General features: G+C 32.2%; 1 protein-coding gene across 2 annotated transcripts in view; it reads left to right on the top strand.

Moving 5' to 3' along the window:
• Window positions 1-20,095, top strand: part of LOC145267223 (IQ domain-containing protein H-like) — a 259,132-nt gene that overhangs the window by 236,698 nt on the left and 2,339 nt on the right. For both annotated transcript variants that reach the window (XM_080123287.1, XM_080123285.1), the window contains 3 exons: window positions 12,984-13,100; window positions 18,115-18,176; window positions 19,159-19,267. In XM_080123287.1, coding sequence (XP_079979413.1) covers window positions 12,984-13,100; window positions 18,115-18,176; window positions 19,159-19,267 — 288 coding nt within the window. The remainder of the gene's footprint in view (window positions 1-12,983; window positions 13,101-18,114; window positions 18,177-19,158; window positions 19,268-20,095) is intronic.

Here is a 20,095-nt window from a genome sequence, read left to right as displayed (position 1 = left end):
CAACGACATACACGCATAAACATGTTCTACAAGTCTTGTGTGCAATGCCTACATCTGTATTTATTGTTTTTATAATGCATGCAGATTTTGAATTGTTGTATTTTCGCTTCCTATCAATGGCTTCACTAGAATGCCAACATGACCAAGACGAGAAGAAAACTACTGTATTTGCAGTATAACACGATCAACCGGTAACTGGTGTGTGACTGATCCACGTGTTACACTAAATGTCTTAGAGACGGTCCCATAATGATGTGACGATGGGCCAGTCAGTAGGGTCTGAGTATCAAGAGGAAAAGCATACCTGAGATGTGGAGTTGCGAGTGTGTGGCTTCTTCATTCTCTCAAGATCAGTCTGGTGGCATTCTGGCCGGAACCTTTTTCGTCTTCAGGCCCGCTTCGTTCTTTAATGCAAACATTTATGGCAGACACAAATACACACAACATAGGTTGCAATTTATATGAGAAATATAATTAACTATTTGTTTTTTTTACAAGAAAATATTACAATAATTTTACAAAAGAATTTACAAGTGATAATTAACTTTTACAATTAAAACTAGCTGACCTTAACTAATGCTGAGGGACAGGGTGCTCCCCTCCTCCTCATTTACGGAGAGACAAAAATAGACGTCTGACCCCATGGCTGCCCGGACGAAAAAGAGATCGAGCAAAAGAGATCGAGAAAAGGAGGGAATTATGGGATTGCATTTTTCTGTGTATCCCTCCGCTTCCGGCCAAATCAGTTCCTGGTCATGTGGTGGAGGGGGTGTTGACAACCACCACAACCGGGGCACTAATATATAATGCCTCAGCAGTAAGCGTTTGGCCTTGAGAACGTGAGCATAATTATACAATACAACGATGCTTTGTATTCATGCAAAGTAGGGCAGGTCGATTTTGGAACCCCGGTGATGCAATGGTGATGATAGTTGGGGTTTGACATAGAAAATACCTACACGAAATATTTTTCTCAAAATCGTTATCTTTGCTTGAGGAAATGACTTTAAAAGTTGAAAAATTGAAGCCAATAAAAGTTTTTCGGTGAATTGTTAAGAACGTCCCGTCATCAAAACAATCCGTACCGTTAAGAAAATAGAATCATTATTTAGTATAATTTTCAAACTACATTTTTAAATACAATGCGTGAGGATAATGCATTAATAAAATAAATATTAAGTGTAAAGGCAAATTTATGTTTTTTAAATAATAGCAACCAAAGTTCGCTTTTTCATTTCAGGAACTTTTTTTGGGTGGAAACATTTTAGATTTCACCGTCGCAAAACACGTTCATTATTGATATTTTAAATTAACGTTTGTTTATTATTTAATTTGAAAACATTACGAGTTAGGCTTAATTATTTCGAAAGGAAAAACGAAAAAGACTTGTTTAAAATATATATTATTATATTTCAAGTGTCTGCAGTGAATTTAAACATATTTGTTTTATCTTTTTAAATTTGTTTTTCTATTAGGTTGACACAAAAACAATGTCATTTTTTGACGTTCATTTGAACGTTAAAAGCACTATTTTTGCACCAACCTAATATTTCACATCAAATTCTATTTGAATTTTTTTATTAAAATATGGTAATACTCCAGTTTTACATTAAAACAAAACAAATAGTCCGTACAATTTTATTCTACACATTCTTTACGAAACATAACCACGTAAATTTTCAAGTTTTTCTACTTAATAAAAAATACTCCGCAGAAAATTAGTGTCAAATTTTAATTTCTTTTATTTTTAGGGAGTAATTGTTTTTAAACAGTGTTTTTCTTCTAAAATTATAGTGTTAAAATCAGATAACCCACAAAGATTAATACAAGTAAATAAGGAAACTCCTTTAAAGGTTTTTTCGTTATGTGTGCATCTATGTTATTGTGCTAAAATAACTTTGTTATTTAGAAAGCCATTCTTAATATGGGAAGGAGTTTGTATTGTAACTATTCTGTACTTTCACCTAAAAATTTTATAAACAAAAATTTCATAAAAATTAAATTTAACTTGAAAATACTATTAAAAATAGCATAGTAACATAGATGCACAAGCACTGGTTTTTCAAACTCTAAACACTGGTTTGAAATGGCACAGCTACAGCAAAAATGAATCTCTTTATGGATAAATTCATGTTATCGAAGGCGGAGCTAAAATCTGCTAAAAATATCTAAACTAAACACTACTATGCCTCTGATTTGATTTGGTCCTTTCTCTTCAATACATCTAATTCTACTCTACAAAGTTTTTCATTATTTCTTATAACTAGCACTTATGTTTTTACGCATGAATCTGGAAGATAGCCTAAAACAGTTTCCTTCAGTTATAATCCATTTATTTATTTTACTTTTCAGATTAGAATGTCAGTAAAAGCACGACGTTCAGTTTTAACCCGTGGTTCACAAAATTTGCTGGTCCACCTTGTCATTTGGATGAAACAGCACCCCCAACTTCACAACAAGCCATCCAGTTTAGTTATTTCCTCGAAAACAGTCATCCCCACTTAAAGAAATAGTGAGATTTCTAAGTTAATTGCCAAGGAAATAATTAGCATTCGGCAAGCAGTCAATCCACAATTGCCCTTGTTAAGGTAACATTATATAGGGCAGAAGGTCAATATATTTTTCTATAAGAGGGACAAACAGATTGACAGGAAATCTCTTGCAGCAATCAAAGTGAAAAGAATGAAGGAACAGCTAGGCAGATTGTTTGATATATCTTTTTTTAGTTGTAAACTTTCTGTCTTGAGATGTGATGAATTTGCAGTAAAGTGCAAGACAGAAAATTGTCAAACAAGGCAACTAATCTGCACTTGTCCTTCTAACAAGGAGTTAAAATTAATTCTATAGATTCACCTGCAATTATGTTCCTTTTTTTGTGAAAAATAAATGTAATCTGGCTCTATTATTAAACATGCAAATTTTCCAATTTTCAGGTTCCACTAAAAGAACTGCCATTTACAGCAATTTTTAAATTGATGGAACAACAAAAGCCTAACAACATTTATTGGTCCTTTGGGGAAACTTTGTATCAATAATTATCAAGATTTACCTCAAGTAGAATTCTAAAAAATTAGTGTTCCCCCCGATCATCATTATCTGACAGCAGAAGAAACAAATAATTTAAGTGTGAAGACCAGAGGCTACTTTTTGAGTAAGCTGTTGGCATTTCTTGTGGAGAAGTTAACTTAGAAAATTGAGTCCTTGAATTAAGGAAGATGGCTAACATGAGCCACAAAATTAATGTGTTTATGTACTAGAGTTTTCTATCCTCAAACACTATGATAAATTAAACATTTTGGTCAAATTTATCATCCAAGTGTATGCAATTAGTTGGTTTGAAATCAAAACCGACAATATTTTTTTTTAAAGAACAGCAGTATATTTTAATATGATTCAGAGAACAAAACAGTTAACTGAAATCCAGATTACTGTTTTAAACAGTTCAAAATATAGTGCTTTTGCACTACTTCCGGAAAATATAATATTGATGATAAACTCAGATGAATTGGATGTGAGAGAAGAGGGCATTCAAACGATTTTGTCCATTAGGTAAATAAATATTTATCCATTAAATTTTATTAGTTTTCTTAATTTACCCAAACAGTAATTAGTTTTATTCATATTACATCGCAAAAATATAAAAAATAAGTGTTTTCAAATAATTTTGGGTTTTTGTGTGTTGTTTTTTCCAGAAATAGTGAACAACTCAAAAAAAAAAAAAAAAAAAAAAATGAAAAGATTACTACTATCAATTTTGCAGCCACACACTGGTCAAATTTGATTGATTTTTCTCAAAAAGTTGTATATGGGCAGGAAGCAAGACATAGACACATTATTACAAAGTCATCGTGCCAGCAAATTAGACCTTAATTTTCCTTGAAAGGAAATTATACAAAATAATTTAGTTCTATTATAACAGTTTATATTATTGCATTTAATAAAAAAAATAAAATACATGGTTCTGTAACTTGTATCAAGTTGTTATATTGTGTAATACATCTCCACATATCTTTTTGAAATGTGAAATTTAAAAGATTAGTTGCTAATTAGCTGTTTTTTTAATTTTTGTTTAATCATTGCAGTAAAAGTTGAGATATTTTGCTAGGTGTAATTCATAATTAAAATTATAATTCATGTATTTACTTTTCTTTCAATGTATTTCATATAAATATATCAATTTTAATTGAATATTTTATAAAAAATAGTGAAATTTCAAAATCAGTGTTGTGAAAAATGCTATGAAAATGAAGAATTTTTCAGCATTTTTCTACACGATTTTTAAAATTAAATGCTCAATTTTCTGTTCAGGATAAGAATCTAAGTTTTGGTATATGTTCTTATCACATCAAACCCCAACTATCATCACCAGTGCCATGTTGATGTTCTGAAAAAAAGTTGCAAATCGACCTGCTCAATTGCTTAGGCGGTCGAGTTTCAATCCTGGCTTGACCGCACTGAACAGCAGTGGAACAGTCTGTCTGTGGATGATTATATAAAGTAAAGTAATAGCTGAGTTATTTTTCGCACTGATATCTAATTTGAAAAGTAAAACCAGTTCTCTAATTGTGAATATACAGAACAATTTCAAAAAACATAAGTAATTTGCATATTCATTTAAACAACGAATTCTCATTAATTCACTATGTGATTTTTTCCTCTGTTTTATTATCTTTTGATTGGATTAATTTTACTATTACGTACAGTTGTATTCATGTATATTTTCCATAGTGTTGCATTTCGCGTGAAAAAGTTCTAGCGCGCGCACACACACACACACACACACACACACACACACACACACACACACACACACACACACACACACACACACACACGTCAATACGATTCTACCAAAAATTACTTTCTCCAAATTGGATTTGTACGTGTTTGTACGATGACCGTTCATACATTTTAAGATGCTTTTCCATATTGCACAATAGGGGTCAAATTTCAATTTTCGTGAGTTATATATCTTATTTAGCGTGTAAGATGAATAACCAGATTCGTACATCCATTTTGTTGTCTCATAAAGTTGTTCTCCACGCCCCTATGAAATAAGAAAAATTGTGTAAAAATGATGCTTTTTACGTTTGTTTATTTTGCATGTAGAATAATTCATCGTATACTTCTATGACCAACGTCTCTTTACTGCGTCTCTATCAGACGTCGTCTTCACGAGACTTAATCACCCTACGTTTATATGATATTTATCTACGTTATATGAGGTCAGATTTCGTGACTCACTTTCCCCCAGGTACTAGTTGTCCAATTGCGTGTCTGTTTTCATCGGAATTTCAAATTACATATATTAAATTGGTGCAAACATAATATCGTTTTTATATATATAGTTCAACGTCAAAAAACAAAAAACAAAAAAAAAAAAAACGATATTATTTTTTCCACCAAGCTCATATATAAAACCTGTTGATGGATCGGTTGCTCCAGTTTTCGCTTTAATGACATCAAGCTTACAGGAATGTCCTGATTTTCCATCACTCTCCAAAAAAATAATGATTTCCTATTTTTCTTTATTATTATTATTATTATTATTATTATTATTATTATTATTATTATTATTATTATTATTAATAATAATAATAATAATAATAATAATAATAATAATAATAATAACAACAATTTTTTCCATACGTGCCTTAGAATTAAGGCGACCTCGTTCGTGTTTCTGACCTGCGTTTCCCTTTATCAGCGTCATATTATTACAATTTCACTGCTTCTCAACGACAGTTGGATTTGACACACGGATGGTTTACTGGGTACTGTTCTGTAGAGTTTAGAGAATTATGGCTCACAGCACCAGAACTTTTCACAAGGGGCACTTTTTCCTTACGGCACAATCACGTTGACACACCGGTTCTCTCCAGATCACCGAAGTTAAGCAACGTTGAGCATGGCCAGTACCAGATGGCTGACCATTTGGGAAGGCTAGGCGCTGTATGTACCTTCACCTGTAAAAAGAACTCCTCACTACAAAAGCATCTACAAATTTGTAGATGGCATATGCCCCTTCAGGGGATCAAAGGCTATGGATGGATGTGCTTCTTTCCTTGTTTAACGTATGGAACAAAACAGTGAAAAAGGACGGCGGTTTACTCATCAAGCGTGAGCGAAAAACTGATTCCTTTTCCTTAGAGTCTGACCATTTATGTTCTACAACTCTCGCCATTTCTCATGGCTTATCTCGCCCCCCCATCCATAAAACATGTCACACCACTTGCGTTTCCTTCTTCTCTTGATTTTCCCGCGCTGACAGCAAAGAGAGCATATCTTTTTGCCTTTTTTAGATAGGGTTGTTTGTGGCATTACTTTTACAGGTACAAAATTCAAATACCGAAAATGGGACAGTTTTGATTATGGCTTAAATGAAAATTAAGAAGGATTCTCCCCTTTTTACGGAATTCACTTTGATTCTGTGTATACGCATATCTCCATAAGAGACCTTATCTTTCCCGTAATAGGTCTAAGATGTTTCAGTTTAAAATAGCATTTTCCGTATGACACCTTTTGAGTGAATAAGCGCAGCTTATCTTAAATATGTCCGAGCATCTCTATAATAAAGTCTCTTTGTTAGTTTTTCGTGCTTAAATTTAAAATAGCATTTTACTTTGTACTAACTGTCCCTATCTAGCGATGCCGTGTTTGGAGTGCTTTAGCAAGTTTTTGCAAATTGTGCTTATTTTTATACCAAAAATGCATTTTTAATATAATTTTAAAAGTTAATTTAATTATTACAATATCGTTTTTTTTTATTAAATAATTAATTGAATCAGATTGTTATAAACTTTAATTATTTGCTGCTAAAGTAATTTTCTTCTAATCTGTATTTATAAAACGATTGGATTTATATAGTTTCGAAAACATGAAATACATAAAGTTTTGCTAAAACTAGTTAAATTTACTTTGTATTCCACAGTCATTTTTCAAATAACGATAACAAAATACTAAAATAATTTGTTAAGGAAGAAACGGAAATGTATTTACATCCATAGCCTTGAGCCCCTTGGACGGGCATAGGCCATCTACAACTTTGTGAATGCTTTTGTAGCGAGGAATTCTTTTCGGTGTAAGGGTGCTGGCTCCACGTCCAACCTTCCTAGAAGTTATACACAGCGCCTAGCCTTCCCAAATGGTCACCCATCTGGTACTGGCCAGTCTCAACATTGCTTAACTCCAGTGACCTGGCGAGAACCGGTGTGTCAACGTGATTGTGCCGGAATATACTTGTTTTAACATTGTAAATTATTATTATTATTTAACTAAATAATGTATTAAAAATAAATAACGACTTTCAACTGATAAAAATGTAAATGCCGTGATCTGTGAGTAAATTTGAGGTTTGGCGCTCTCTAAACTTTATTATTTGAGCTGGCTAAATCTCTCATATTTTTATTGGCTAGATAGCTGCTGCTAATATCTTATTTATATGGCATTTATTGAGAAAATACGGCGTAATCAAGTTAACACAGCAGTTTTAGTTAGGTAATCGAAGTTAAACTACATTGAACCTGATTAGTATCAGATAGATAACCATTGAGAAATGCCAGGTGCTTCGGCCGGAGGGGGGGGGCGTCGACATCTCCCCGAAAAATCGCAAAACCTAACGTCGTGATCTCCCAGATTATCAGAATATACATGCGACTGGGGATCGCTAATGAATTTAATATTCCCTATACACATTCTCCTTTGACTAAAGCCGGTTTAACCCGTTTAGTGCGAATGCTACTTCGTTTCGTTTGGTTTTTCTAATGAACGAATGTTCCGAGACCGATAAATTATTTTGTCAAAAAAATTGAATCGAAATATATTTTTGTTGTTAAGAACATGAACTAATGTTTCATAAAAAAATGATAAACAACTATCAAAGATTGATTTTGTAGTTAAAAATATTAACCACAAAAATTCACGAAACTAACTTTACTTTGTATGCTAGATGTATCGGTTAAATATCGAATAACGTATCTGTCGAAATGCCACACTTTGATATTAAATAACAATTTTTGTAATAGTTAAACTTCAGTTTTTTTCTGTCTATTTTCTTTATATTTAAAATAGAATAAAAAATGCCTGAAAATACGGATTTTGAATGCATCGATTTGCATCGTCTTTAATGTTTCACAAGAACAATAAATTAACTAAATACTTGTGTATGCACATAGATTGCAGTCACGATAAATCAAGTAAAAAACTTAGTTAAAAAAAGTGTTTTTTGAAATCGCAGGAGTTGGGGACATATGTACATTACCTAAAACGCACAAAGAATCGTGTTTTTTTTTTTATTTCAATTTATTTCTTTGAAAGTAAAAACGTACTGTCTGAAAATTCTTTGTACTTTCCAATATCAATTTGAGATAATTTCATTTGACTACAAAAGCTGTGTTTATGAAAAAAAGTCGTCTTTGAATGGCGATATTTCTTATAAGAAAAAAAAATGCACTCTGAGTCGGTCGAATATAAGCTAAACATTTTCTCGGTTTATACAAACTGATCATCACAAACAAGAATTTTGTATCAGATTTCTTTCATAGACATTTTCCAATTCAGTTTAATAATCGAAGAATGTTTTTCATGTCAAAATGTTTTCGTTGATATTTTAGATGTAGCCACAGATATTTAAGAGAGACTTGGTCTGTCGGTCGATCGTAAGGCGGGTCACGATTTTGAAATAATTTTTTTTTTGATTTGAGTCGCTTTAATTTGAATAGCATTTAATTTGATTTATATATCTATGTTTTTTTCCGTGGACTATAGTATTTTAAGGACTTTTAACACTCCAATTTGTAATAGCATATTTTAAAATGTGTTACATTGTTTGAAATATCATTATTTTTTGTTTTTTTATCGCTTCAGTTTGAAATAGTATTCACTTTGGTTTATATCGGTTTAGTTTGAAATATCATTGTCTTTGTTTATATCGGTTCAGTTTGCAATAGCATTCTCTGGTTTGTATCGCTTCAGTTTAAAATAGCATTCTCTTTGGTTTTATATTTTCAGTTCTAAAGTGCACTCTATTTGTTTTGCATCGCTTCAGTTTGAAATGGCATTCTCTTTTGTTTGTATTGCTTCGGTTAAAAATAGCATTCTCTTTGGTTTATATCACTTCAGTTTGAATAGCATTCTTTTTAATTTTCAGCGTTTCAGTTTCAAATTTCGTTCGCTTTTGTTTATAAAACTTCAGTTTTAAATAGTATTCTGTTTTTCTAGTGATTCAGTTTTAAATAGCATTCTGTTGTTCTAGTGATTCAGTTTTAAATAGCATTCTGTTTTTCTAGTGATTCAGTTTTAAATAGCATTCTATTTGGCTTGCATAGCTTTAATTTTAAATATACTATTTAATTTATATCACTCCAGTTTGAAATATCATTCATTTCCGTTTGAAATAGCATTCGCTTTGGTTTATATCACTTTAGGTCGAAATATCATATTCTTTTGTTTGTATCATTTCAGTTTGAAAGTGCGTTTTTAGGGGAGGTTACGACCTTGCCAGTCGGACTTGAGGTTAGTGCTAAAAATTTAGTGAACCTCGCTAAAAAGAATATTCTCGAAATGATGATTATTTTACATTAACTTTATATTCGAAATTTAACTGCCTGTCTGAATTCTAAAATTCTTGTTTTTTTTCTTTCCGCAAAGTTTTTAAAGGGGTTAACATGTAATCTCCAAAAACAAAAACAAAATCTCATTTTTATCTGATGGTGTTAATCTACAAATTTGACATTATTAGTAATAGTGGTATTTTTATTATCTGTATCTGTTTCTTTTTGAATTAAAACAAATCAATCTACTGCATATTTGTCATATAAACAGTAATAACCAACCAAATCTTTATAATTCAGAATAAAAACATGAACATTCTTTGGTAGAGTGAACGAACAGTATAGTTAACAATATATCTCCGCTTCGTTTTTCTCAGGTTAGGAATGTTTTAAGATATATATATATATATATATATATATATATATATATATATATATATATATATATATATAAAATTCATGTGAAATCTTTTTATCATTTTTCTTTTACCTCCTATTCCCCTTACCTCATTCTTTTTTTAACCAAGTAAGATCTGTGACTCACTTGTAGTTTCATTAGATACTTTTATATGCAAAATCCGATCCTGCATTTTGCTAATTCCTACCCTCTGATGAGAAGGAGAGTATTTCTTCGAAACTCCGCGGATTAAGGACTATCCACTTATCTTGTGCTTCCTTTTTTAAAATTAAATATGTTTTTAACTCTTTTTCAAGATGTCTTTTAACATGTTTTATTAATCATTTGTTCATATATATATGTATATACATAAATTACAATTAAATTTACCAAAATGATCCAAGATGGTAAAACTAAAGTATATTATAAATATTAAAGAATTAATATTTATAAAGTAATCTCAACCAGATGTAAAAGCTCGATAAAACCAAATCGGATATAGAGCTTATAATATTTTTTTCTCATCTTCTTCACTCATTTTTCTTAATTATGCCTTGCCTCGGTAGCCGAGTCTAACGCATTTCTTATTTTTCTTTTAATTATGTTATTGGAATTCTTTCCCCTTTTCCTTGTACATATTTGTGAATTATTCCACGGATTTCGGCCTTTTGGATTATTTTGAACCATCTTCCAATTACGCGATTCCCTTGGATTTTACTTGTGCGAATGGAAATTTAACTAACTTTCTTGGAATTCCATTTTTGGATTTTACCGTCATTGGATACTTTACCTTTCACCAGACCATCTATTCACGTGAAATCACTTTTTTCTTCACCCTATTCCCTCTGCTTAACTTTTTGTTATGAAGTAAGATCTTTGACTTACTTGTAGTTTCATCAAATACTTTTTCAAGCAAAATCCGATCCCGCATTTTGCTAAATCCCTCTGATGAGAAGGAAAGTATTTCTCCGAAACTCCTGCGGATTAAGGACTATCCACTTATTTAGTGTTTCCTTTCCAAAGTAAATATGTTTTTAACACTTTTTCAAAGTGTTTTTAACATGTTTTATTAACTATTTGCTCTTATATATATATATATATATATATATATATATATATATATGTAATTATAAAACAGAAATGACCTTATAACGGGTGTTGTAACCCAACATCCGGTTTACGACTTCCAGTTGCGCATGCGTACATAAACAGATAATCAACGCGCCAATAAAACGTATTGTTCTACTGTGTACGTTTTCAGCATACTAATTGTGTTCTTTTTCGCGTTTAAATTATCCAGATAAACAATTGTTAATACTTTCTGCATTCTTTTACATCGTTCATTTCCGTATTACGTTTAAGTTATTTTAACGCAATTTTCTTACAAGTAAATCTATGTTAACCCGTTGGCAACCATAAGAGCATTTTACAACGGCGATTTACACACCGCCTTCATTTAAAAAAAAAAAATTATTCTCCATTTTTAATACACATTTCTTAAAAAACATTCATACATTTTCTTCTACACTAACAACATAAATAACCCCGAAAATATGTTTTTTTCATTTGCGTTACAAATAGATAATAAACGCGACAATAAAACGTATTGTTTTACTGCGTACGTTTTTAGCGTCTCAATTGTTTTTTTTTTCGCGTTTAAATTAAAAGATATATCAAAATTTGAATTTAACTTGAAGTATTATGGTATCTGTTCAGTGCACATTTACCTATAAGTATGGCAAACCACTTATAATTCAATGGCTGTATTCTTTTTTCAAAAATAAAAAAATTATAAACGGAACGACTCATAGAAATCTATCTATATTCTTTTTCATTTTAATATACTTTCATAGAAATGTTTCTGTTATGTCAAAAAAAAACTATTTTCTTTACGTCACAAGTGTCATGCTCATACATTAATTCCATATCTAATATAAGATACTGACCCAACGGGTTACGGGTAGTCTGGTCTAGTATATATATATGCTATTTCAAACGGAAATATATATATATATATATATATATATCTTACTATATATATATCTTAATATATATATCTATATATATATATATCTTAATATATATATATATATATTAATATATATACATACACATGTATATATATTTAATATACATACATACATATATATATATATATCTTACTATATATATATACATACATGCATGCATATATATATATATATATATAATCTTACTAACATTGCACTATAAAGTTTCATTGCACTATAGAGAGCCTACTGTTGATTTTATAAAATTATTTTATATCATGTTATTTAATTAAAGTTTAAAATGCAAAAGTTAAGTATCATGGTTCAGTTGTGTTTTAAGCAGACACGTTCATTTCCAACGCACCCCTGCCAGATCAAAGAAACCTTTGTTGATTTTATATGCCGGGTCTTTCTACTTGTGCGGTAATAAAACTTCTCAAATGCACTTGTGATGTAAGACATCAACTTTGGTCGAAATCCCCTGTTCCTTTTAATCGGATTTTTTCAATTATTGATACTTATCAAAGACGTTCCAATACAACACCTATCTAAGAACATTACAGGCACACAAACTGTTTTGGAGTCCATAGGGGACGAACTCTCTCTCCCTCTCTCTCTCACACACACACCTAGACAAAGTTCCTTATGCATATATATATATATATATATTTAATTTATTTACGCAACATTTTCTCATCCAAGCAAACATTGTTAAAAATAAGATTCTTCCTTTCAATTCTATTTTTTTATTATTTAAATTTTTCTAATTAACTTTGTTGAGTTAAAATGTTTGTTCCGGTATGTGTAACAAGCGTTTTCGATTCTTCGTCGAATCATTTTACAAAAATCTAGTCCAATGACACTGATTTTATTAAAGAATTGCAGCTGAAACATGTATCTAGCCAATAATGTTTCTATAAATAAACATGCTATAATTTTGTTGATTTTTAAATCAAAGAAAAAATATCACTTATTTTACACTTAAAAAAATCTCATCACACAATCACCCCCCCGTTTTTTTTGCAGTCGCTTCGCAGATTTGGAGTTATGAGCACCAAAATGTATCATTCCAACCTATCAATAATTCACTACAGTGTATTATTTCAATTGTGCCGCGCCCACGGGATAGGTTATGATATCAAGGTATGTATTTATGGATATATATTATATAAATATTTTCTTGATAACTGTCTTTAAAATGCATAGATCAAATGGTTATGTCCTATAAAAGCCAAACTCATGATACCTACAGCAATATTAATAATCGTAGTGATAACTATGAGATTATTATTATTATTATTATTATTATTATTTGAAAAGGCGCCATATCACTCGCAAAGGCTTGAAGGTCACTCGAAGATAAGAGTTAATGAGTGTAAGGTGGTCAGTGAGACTACAGCCTGACGATCGTTAGTGGTGGAAATTTGGCAGAATTTGATTGTTTAAGGGGCAGCTCAAAACATTTGTTTACATTGGACTTGAAACCGACCATGTTGTAATTAACTTGAAACCAGACCCGTGACCAGAGTCCTGCAGGCAGTTCTACAGATATAGAGTGGGGGGATTTTTGATAGTGATTGTAACTAAATGGATATCGCAGGTGGGGGGGTACCGTAGATTGAAGCTCAGATGATCACTTACTATGAAAATAACGATAGAGTAGAGAGGCTTGCAACATCTCTTATGTGAGAAAGAGGTTGCAGCGAGAAGGAAAGGACAACAGCTACTATGTTTCGAAAGCGGTTTTGAACCCTGTCAAAGCAGGAGAGGGTTCTCCAAGCAGGTCCTGCCCAGAAGTGGTAACAGTACTCCATTTTAGCACTTATTTAGCTCTGGTACAGGTAGAGGATTGCATCAGGAGTTGATACCTTCTGTAGCGGTAAAATGATGTGATGATTTCTCCAACAACTTTCGCAACAGATTTGATGTAAGTTTTCCAGGTCAGATCAGGAATTAAGTTCAGTCCCAAAAGCTTGTCAAAGCCGAGTGCTTACTCGAGACGAAAGCCATTCATTTTAATTGGGGCCAAGTGGGGATCAAACTGTTTGTTATGAATAAAAGCTTAGTTTTGGATGAATTAAAATTTTTACTCCATTGCACTCTATGCTCAAGGTCAGAGGAGAGAGACAACCGATCTTGGTCGTTGCTGACATTTGAAGTTTTGTCATAGATGATAGTGTCGCCTTTTTTTTTTACAAGGTGGTCACCACTTATCAAGGCCCGGAAGCCACTCAGGGATAAGGGCTATTGTGTGTACAGTATGTTAGTATGGATATTTAGAGTGTCTACTTAAGGGGGTTGTTCACCAGGAATTTGTTTACGTTGGACTTGAAGACATCCAAGTTGTAGTCAGGAGGGAAGCAGGCAGACGGAACAGAGTTCCACAGGCGTGCAGTTCTAAGAAAGAAGCTTTGTTCATGGAATCTACGTTTTGATTTAGGCATAGATAAGGAGTGGGGAAAGTTTTTGGCAGTGGATTCAGCTAAACGGGTGTTTTTTGTAAAAGATTGGCGAGGGGGGGACCAGAGATTGGAGTTCAGACGAGCACCTGCCATGGAAATAACGATAAAACAAAGAAAGACTTGCAACGTCTCTTCTGTGGGAGAGGGGTTGTAGGGAAGGGAAAAGGGCATCCCCCACTAAGCCACGAAGTCTATTTTGTACTCTGTCAAGGCACGGATAGGCTGTTTTTAGCAGCTCCTGCCCAGATATGGTAGCAGTATTCCATCCTTGGACGTACTTGGCTTTTATAATTTATGCGTTTATGCCAACAAATGAACTCTGAATTTGATTTGGGAGATCACTGACGAAGATAAGAAAGAGTGTTAGGCCTCGGATTAATCCCTGGTGCACACCAGTGAGTTTCGGACTTCTGCCCATGAATTACTACTTGTCTGAACCTATCAGAGAAAGGATTTTATGGTTGAGAAGACGTTTCCAAATAATTCATAGCTAGATGTCTTGTGGAGTAGAGCTTTATACCAAGCCTCATCGAATACCTATGACATGCGGAGGACTGTTGCTCTAGAGAAGAATCCCCCGCAAATAAATTCACCGATCCTGTGTCAAATTATAGTCAGCACATAATAATATATATTTTATATATATATATATATATATATATATATATATATATATATTGTTATTGTTGTTATTTTTCAAGCGATACATACGGTTAATATTGGCGCCGCCTCGGAGCTCATTTTTTTATTTACTTTAGAAAGTCGCCCTTTTTAATTTGGACGTATATAACATTTTTATTTATTTATTATTTTTAAAACAGTAATCTACGTACACGCGTGTTTCAAGGTTTTTACCTCTCATCAGCGTAGTTTAACTGTTTCTAGGGATCGAACCTCAGACCATGTTTACCACAGTCCGGTGCCTTAACCGTTAGGCCATAATCCCTAGATTAATTATACTGTTTATTTTTATCGCTTATAAATTTAGATTTTGTTATTGTTGTTATTTTTCAAGCGATACATACGGTTAATATTGGATCAGCCTCAAAGCTCATTTTTTTATTTACTTAGAAAGTCGCCCTTTTTAATTTGGACGTATATAACATTTTTATTTATTTATTATTTTTAAAACAGTAATCTACGTACACGCGTGTTTCAAGGTTTTTACCTCTCATCAAATTTATAAGCGATAAAAATAAACAGTATAATTAATATAGGGATTATGGCCTAACGGTTAAGGCACCGGACTGTGGTAAACATGGTCTGAGGTTCGATCCCTAGAAACCGTTAAACTACGCTGATGAGAGGTAAAAACCTTGAAACACGCGTGTACGTAGATTACTGTTTTAAAAATAATAAATATATATATATATATATACATGTATATATATATGATATATGGATAAAAGAACAATACGAAAATAATATAGGTATTTATTTCTTTTCTGTTTTTATTTCCTATATATATATATATATATATATATATATATATATATATATATATATATATAGTCTTTTATCTGATGATAGGTCTGTTAAGCAACCTACTCAATAAAAAATGGAGTGACTACAACTGGAGATAGACCGCTAACAAGACCCGAACAAAAGAGTCCATAATATTTTCTTCATTTAAGTCGACTATTGCAGGTCGTACAGAAAATAGAATGAAGTTTGGTTTGGACGTTGGATGTGCCAAGTACTCCATCAAAGCTGGAAAGAATTCCAAACAGAAATCATACAGCTTGATGATAATACTGATATCAAGGATCTAGAAGAACAGGAAAAATGCAAATATCTTAGTGTAGAAAATAAGAATTCAATTCAGTATGCAAGATGAAAAAAATGGCAGTGAATATTTATGACGTGTAAGGGAAATCTGTAAAACAGAGCTTATAATCAAGAACAAGTTAACTGCCATTAATCAATTAACATACATCTTTAGTATTGTTTACATGACACAAAGGGACATAATTGAACTAGAGAGTAAAGCGATGAAAATGTTGACACTGTACAGAATATAACATACATAAACGAGTGTCTGCCTAGGCTGTATACATCAAGAGCAGTAGGAGGTATGAGTTTCCTAGAAAGTGACAATTAGTATCATGTTGCTATTGTGACAATATCTGAAGAGCTCCAAGAATCGAAACCTCAAAATGGTTCATCAGCATCACAAAACAAGAGTCAGCAGAACAACCTCCATCACGAAACTGGCCAGAAATTTTGGACAAGACTGTCTTAAAATAGAGACATCATCAGAAAAAAAGTGTGCTACGAAAATTGCCCCAAAATGAAGCCGAAGTACACTAAAACATTTTCACGAAAAAAAACAAAAAAACAAACAAAAACTGGAAGAATGAACAAACTAACAGCGTTCCAAGTATTTTCTAGATGACTCCACCCAGGACTATATAGACAAGGAAGGGTTTATAGACTGGCTAAAAAGAGTGTCGCTCTACAAATCTCCAGCTACAGTATAGCTGGAAATATCTTTTAAATTATTAAATCATTTCTCTCTGTTAGGTTCACAAGAATAGTGGTTTATGGGCAGAAACCAGAAGCTCGTAGTATTAATGCTGGAGTCCCTCAGGGGTCCATCACGGGCCAAACTCTCTTCTTGATCCAAATCAATGATCTCCCAAATCACATCCTAAGATCATTCGTAGACATTTATGCTGACGGCACTTCTATCTTTGCCAACAAATCAAAGGCAGTAAACGACCAAGTTCTCTCTGATTCTCTCTACTCTGATCTTGAGCACGTAGTGCAATGGGGAAAGAGGTGGCTGGTTAATTTTAATGTATCGAAAATCAAGCTTCTATCTTTACATCAACATTCTGATCCCCGTCTGCTATCAATTGGAACGAATGGCTCTCGCCTTGGGGAGACTCCATGTGTTGACAAGGTTCTGGATCTGGCTTTTACTTCTGATCTGAGATGGAACATATGCATCAAATCCGTTCACAAAGCTGCTGGAAACATGGTGGTATCGTTCTCCCGCTTCAGCATATACTTCACTGCTGGTGCAATTTTCTACCTGTATAAGAGCCAAGTTCGTCAAAGGATGGAGTGCCACATCTGGGCAGGATCTGCTAGATGCAGCTTATCCTGTCTTGACAGAGTTCAAAATAGACGTTTGTATTCATAAAAATATTAAAATAAAAAACAAACAATATATCTATATATCTATATACATATATAATTTTAGTATATATATATATATATATATATATATATATATTCACACATTTACACTCATATGCACACACACACATACATATATATATAAGTATAGGTTTATAAAAATTATATATGTTTATATAAATATATTATATATATTATACATACATATAATATGTAATATATATATTACATATATATATATTACATATTATATATATATATAATATGTAATATATATATATATATGTATATATATATGTATAATATATATAATACATTTATATAAACATACATAATTTTTATAAACCTATACTTATATATATATATATATATATATATATATATATATATATATATATATATGTATGTATGTGTGTGTGTGGGTGTGTGTACATATGAGTGTACATGTGTAAATTAGCATGTGTTTGTGCATGTGTTTCAATGAATGTTTGTGTAATTTATTGTTATTTTTTTGAATGAAATGAATGTGGTTTTATTTTATTATTTTACAGGAAAAGCAAGGCACAGTGTTTATGTTAATCGACTACCTCTACCGTGGCCATCTAGGACTTTTGTAAGTCATTATCGTAATTGTGATTATTTTTAGCGAAAGAATTACCTTTAGACTTTCCGAGTAAAAAAAAAAATATATCCCGATTTCTCTCTGTGGGGAAACTGACCAATTGAAGTTTGAATAACAACATTTTTAATCCTGGTTTTCTGCCTTGAGTGAAATAACTCGAAATCGTATATTACGAAATGAAACTGATTCATTTTTATTGCCTCTTTAAATCTGTTTGTCATTCTATGGCGGAAATAGATAAAACTGGGATGAAGTCTGATATTTCTGTCATTTCATTTCTCTGTTTTTGAAATTTTACTTGAGTCGAAGTTCTCAGAAACAAAAGGATCTCATTTCTTTTCTTCTCCCTAATTGACTAATTAAATATGTTATCGTATATATTTTTTGTGAGCTCTTGGTCTTATCGGATTCCAGGATACGAATTAATCTAATCTGGTGGAGTCTCCAGCTTAGTGCTGTTAATAAAAATAACATCACTTGAGGATGCTGCACCATTCTTCGTATAAGCCAGTATGTAAACCTACCGAAGGGGTCTAATTTGGGTTTCGAATACTATCTTTTTGTATTTATTCAAGGCTCATCTTGTCTTTATACTCGGTCTGGCTGCAACTTAGATGGAAGACTAATACATCAGCTAATAATGGAGACAGCAAAACTTTACACTTTACTTGTTATGAAATTTGTATGCATACACGCTGAACAAATATTAGAAACGAATAGCGTGCAATGTTAATCTGTAATTGCTTTCCAGTGTGCCAGAGTTGCTTTTCAAATTACTTAAAAAAAATACTTTACACTTATTTAACAAATCTATCTAAACTAATAGAAACATTTAACGAGTTTGACGACATTTTCACAAATAATGAGAAAAGATACACACGTTTGTTCAATGACTTTTATATAAATATAAAAAAATCTATCAAAACGACTGTAAAAACATATAACGCATACGTGTCGATTTTGTTTGTTTCAGAGTTGTTAGTGATGAACTTCCAAAGTGCTTTACATCATTTGGCCGAACTTTAAACATTCTTCACCAAGAAGTCTCATCCCCTAAAATGCAAGGAATCTCAAACTTTAAGGTACTGTATGAAGTTATGGAACAACAGAACCAATCCACACACCCACCCACGTGATCGTTAAATACACATACTCGTACACACATATGTGATAATCGTATACTTATAGCCGTCATCATCTATATATCTATCACACAAAGACATCTCTGGTTATATATAAAGGCATCTCTAGTTATATAAACTTTAGTATGTGCATATGTTTTTATAATTAATGCGAAGAATTCAGTTCTAAACTAATTAACTTATCAGTACGAATTTTGGAAGACAATTGCTAGATGTATGGGGTTGTAATGTAATTTAATTGATTTTGTTTCATGCAAAGGGGGGGGGGGAAGAGGGTAGGAGCCATTCATGAAAACTATCGGCCCAACTGTTTTGGAGTCCATACGGAACGAAATCACGTACACAGACACACACACCGTTACATACATAGGTAAAATGCTTTTAAATATAAGTACACACACACACACACACACACACACACACACACACACACACACACACACACACATATATATAATATATATATATATATATATATATATATATATATATATATATATATATATATATATATATATACATGGTGCCTTCAATAAGTTTCCAAACACTTTTGTATGGGTACATTTATTGATAGTACACTTGTGTGCGTGGAAGTCCTCTTGTGTGAGCGTGTCAATGACCCTCATCACAGCCTCTTTCATCTCCTCAATTGTCTCATACTGACAACATCCAAGGTTTTACTTGAGTTTAGAAAATAACCAAAATTTACAGGGAGCAACATCTGGACTATGGGTAGGGCGAGGAACTGTCTTGATGCCCATCTTGACC

This window comes from Euprymna scolopes, chromosome 4, assembly GCF_053919585.1.
Source record: "Euprymna scolopes isolate OS-2025 chromosome 4, ASM5391958v1, whole genome shotgun sequence".
In the NCBI taxonomy this organism is placed as follows: Eukaryota; Metazoa; Mollusca; class Cephalopoda; order Sepiida; family Sepiolidae; genus Euprymna; species Euprymna scolopes.
The sequence above is the reverse complement of the archived record's forward strand: the minus strand, read 5'-3'. Positions and strand labels throughout refer to the sequence as shown.